Genomic DNA, 2978 nt, shown 5'->3' on the forward strand with positions numbered 1-2978 from the left:
GGCGGGGGCGAGGGGGGGGCTCGTCCGCCGCCCCTCGGCGCCGGGACCCGGCTGCGGCAGCGGGGACACGGAGCCGGCGGCCACCGCCACCTCGGGCCGCTTCCCCTCGCTCCACGCGGGCGTCTCCGAGGGCAGGCAACGTGTGCCGCGCCGGGGAAGCGATCCCGGGGGACAGGGAGAGGGGGCAGGAGATGGGGCAGCGGCTCCCGGATTAATTCTTTTCGGTGCCGGAGCTTGGAAGGAAAAGTCGCCGAAAGATACAAACCTCCAGCATCCAAGTGGCAACTATTTTCCTCATATATGGCAAGATTTCTTTCTGCACGCATTTGAAGTAGGAGACGGAGGGCGAGCAGGTCTCCTCCGCCTTCAGCATTGTCTGCAGCACCCTGTCATTGAGGAGGTTGGCATCCAGGTAGGCTCGTCGGATGGTCTCCACCTCGCAGCACAGCAGCTGATGTTCCATGTCTGCCTTCGTCTCCTCGAGTCAGTTCTCTGCAGCAGGACTGAGTCAGTCGCTCGCTCGCTCTCTCTCTCTTCCCCTTCCAGGAGTCCCTTGGATGCTGCTTCTGCTACTGCCGCTACAGCCCTCTGGAGGCTGCAAAACTTTCTAACTTCCAACAAAACTCTCCTGGTGTAGTCCGTGTGACGTTACTGTTGTTAAGCAGAGATCAAAGCACGAGAGAGAATGAGAAAGAGAGAGAGAGCCAAAAGCAAGGGGCAGAGCCCTAAAGCCATCCCATAGGCTTCAAGTCCTTCCCCTTTGCTTAGCTTATAGAGAGCAGGGTTTTAATGCAAATGAGACAAGGGCTCGCTTTCTTCAAGGGCAAGGGAGAAGTGGGGGAAACCCAAATTGTCTCTTCAGTGGATCATGCATAATTTTAAAAATGGAGCGAGTTCTGCACTGGGAGCCAAATGATGAATGGGGCTAAGGCCACACACAGACACCAGGGAGAGAAATGCAAGGAGACTTCGTATTATTTACGGGGGCGCCAGGGACGGGAGCGGAGCAGCACCAGTGCCTTGCTGTTTGCTATCAATATTATTATTATTATTATCATCATCATCATCATCATCATCATTATTAGTGCTGTCACTGGCACGTAGCTGCCATGCTGTCCTTTAAAAAGGTGCACTCCCAACCTGAACGCCTACTCTTTGTGGCTGACCCCAAGGGAAAACCTTTCTCCAGTTTCCTCAGTCCTGTTTTTTCCCAGCCAGGATGGTTTTACTGCACACCAAAGTTTTTAAACAATTCGGGTGTCCACCCCTGTACCGAGATGGTTATTTTTTCCAACCTTTTTTTTTTTTTAAATAAGGTATTTCCTTTCACTTTTAAGGTTTCACCTTCCCAGAGGGGCATGGAGGTGGCAGGGGACAGGGCGAGAAGTAATCCGAAGCACAGCCGGTGGCAGTGCACACCGGGGCTCGGCACGCCACCCCCACTGCTCACCGCCACCCAGGAAAAATATCCCAGCGGAGCAGCAAAATGGAGGCCAGGGCTCCCTCCAGCACCTACGGGGAGACAAGCTGGTGGGGTGGGAGGGAGGTGCCGGCTGCTGCCAGAGCCTCCAGGGGCCTCATCCGTGTCTCCAGGACATTCTGTCCACGCGTGATGGGGCCCTGCCGTAAATATCTCCCGCTCCCCGGCCGAGCCTGCTGTACCTGAGGACACTCTGCTTCTCGCTGTTTTTGTTAAAAAAGGGCATCTCTGAAAGCCTCACTCTCTCCCCGGGGTTGACAGCGCAGCTTGAGGCCCGCTGGGGAACATTGGAGGTGAGGCTGATGCATGGGAGAAGTGACTTGTCCTGCCGCAAAGTGGCATAGGGAGAAGCGGGAAGGCCGTAAATTGGGGTGCATGGATTATCCTCAGCCTCGGTGCTTTAGCATCAGCTGGGTGTTGAATCCCTGCCAGGGGTACAACACTGATGGCAGAAACTCCAGCTGGTGGCAGGGGCTGCTGGCCATGGAGGACACAGCATCTCTCCTCTGTGACCCGCAGGGAGAGCAGTGCCAAAGATCACAGGGCATGCTGTTGCACAGTTGTGTGTTTATGTAATCTCTTTGCATGGACTGTCTGCCCATCTTTTCTCATTTACTCCTTTGCTTGACCATTTGTCTCCATTTTGTCTCCGTCTGTCAGGAGCAGGAGGAGGATGTCGGAGGCCCTGCACTCTCAGTTTCCCTTGCACGCCACAGGCCGTGGGGCGACTCCGGAGGGTCCCTCAGCGAGGAAGCTGTCCCCTGTCCCTCCGCCTGTCTATTGTGCTTCACGCACAGGACTTCCACTTCTATTTCCACAACTTTGGTCGGCCAGGAAGGTTTTAATATTAAATGAAGAAGCACACACGACCCCCCGCGCTCTCGGGTCAGAATTGGACGTGCCTCCGATGCACGTCCAGGGGGACCCTATTTAATTAACAACCCTGCATCCCCAACACCTTTCTGGTGAGCAGCTGGTTTGGGGGAAGCAGGGCGAGCCCTTGGGGCAGCCGCTTGCATTCCCTGGGATCGCGCCAGCTCCTTCCTTCTGAACATTTCTTCCCGGCCACGCTGCCCAGCCACACGGGTCCTGAGCACCCACACCTCGGCATCCTCCCGGTCGCTGCCGGTCGGATCGGCCTCTCCGAGGTGCCTTTCCCCCCTCGGAGCACGCGGCCGCCGCTCCATTCATAAAAGCTGCGCGGCGGGGCGCGGGGCTGCGCGGCGGGCGGGCGGTGCCGGCGGCGGGCGGGGCTGGCGCGGGGCCCGGGGAGCCCCCGCGGGGCGGTGCGGCCGCAGGAAGCGGCGGCGCGGGAGCCAATGGGGGCGCGGGGCTGTTACCGGGCGGGACGGGCAGATCTCGGCCGGGGCTCGCCCGGTCTCGCCGACACAAAGGGGACGGGCCGGGCAGCAGCGCCAGAGCCGCCGCCGGGCCGCCCCCGCTCGCCCCGGTGGCAGCACCGGGCGGTCCCCGAGAAGCGGGCCGCCGTGCCCGCACC

At 59.2% G+C, this 2978-nt stretch overlaps 1 protein-coding gene across 1 annotated transcript in view; it reads right to left on the reverse strand.

Moving 5' to 3' along the window:
* Nucleotides 1-726, reverse strand: part of CCND1 (cyclin D1) — a 13825-nt gene extending 13099 nt beyond the window's left edge. The window contains exon 1 of the mRNA XM_041411369.1: nucleotides 266-726. Coding sequence (XP_041267303.1) covers nucleotides 266-463 — 198 coding nt within the window. The 5' untranslated portion in view covers nucleotides 464-726. The remainder of the gene's footprint in view (nucleotides 1-265) is intronic.
* Between the last annotated feature and the right edge of the window lie 2252 nt (nucleotides 727-2978).

This window comes from Onychostruthus taczanowskii, unplaced genomic scaffold, assembly GCF_017590055.1.
Source record: "Onychostruthus taczanowskii isolate IOZ18803 unplaced genomic scaffold, ASM1759005v1 scaffold101, whole genome shotgun sequence".
NCBI classification, from domain to species: Eukaryota; Metazoa; Chordata; class Aves; order Passeriformes; family Passeridae; genus Onychostruthus; species Onychostruthus taczanowskii.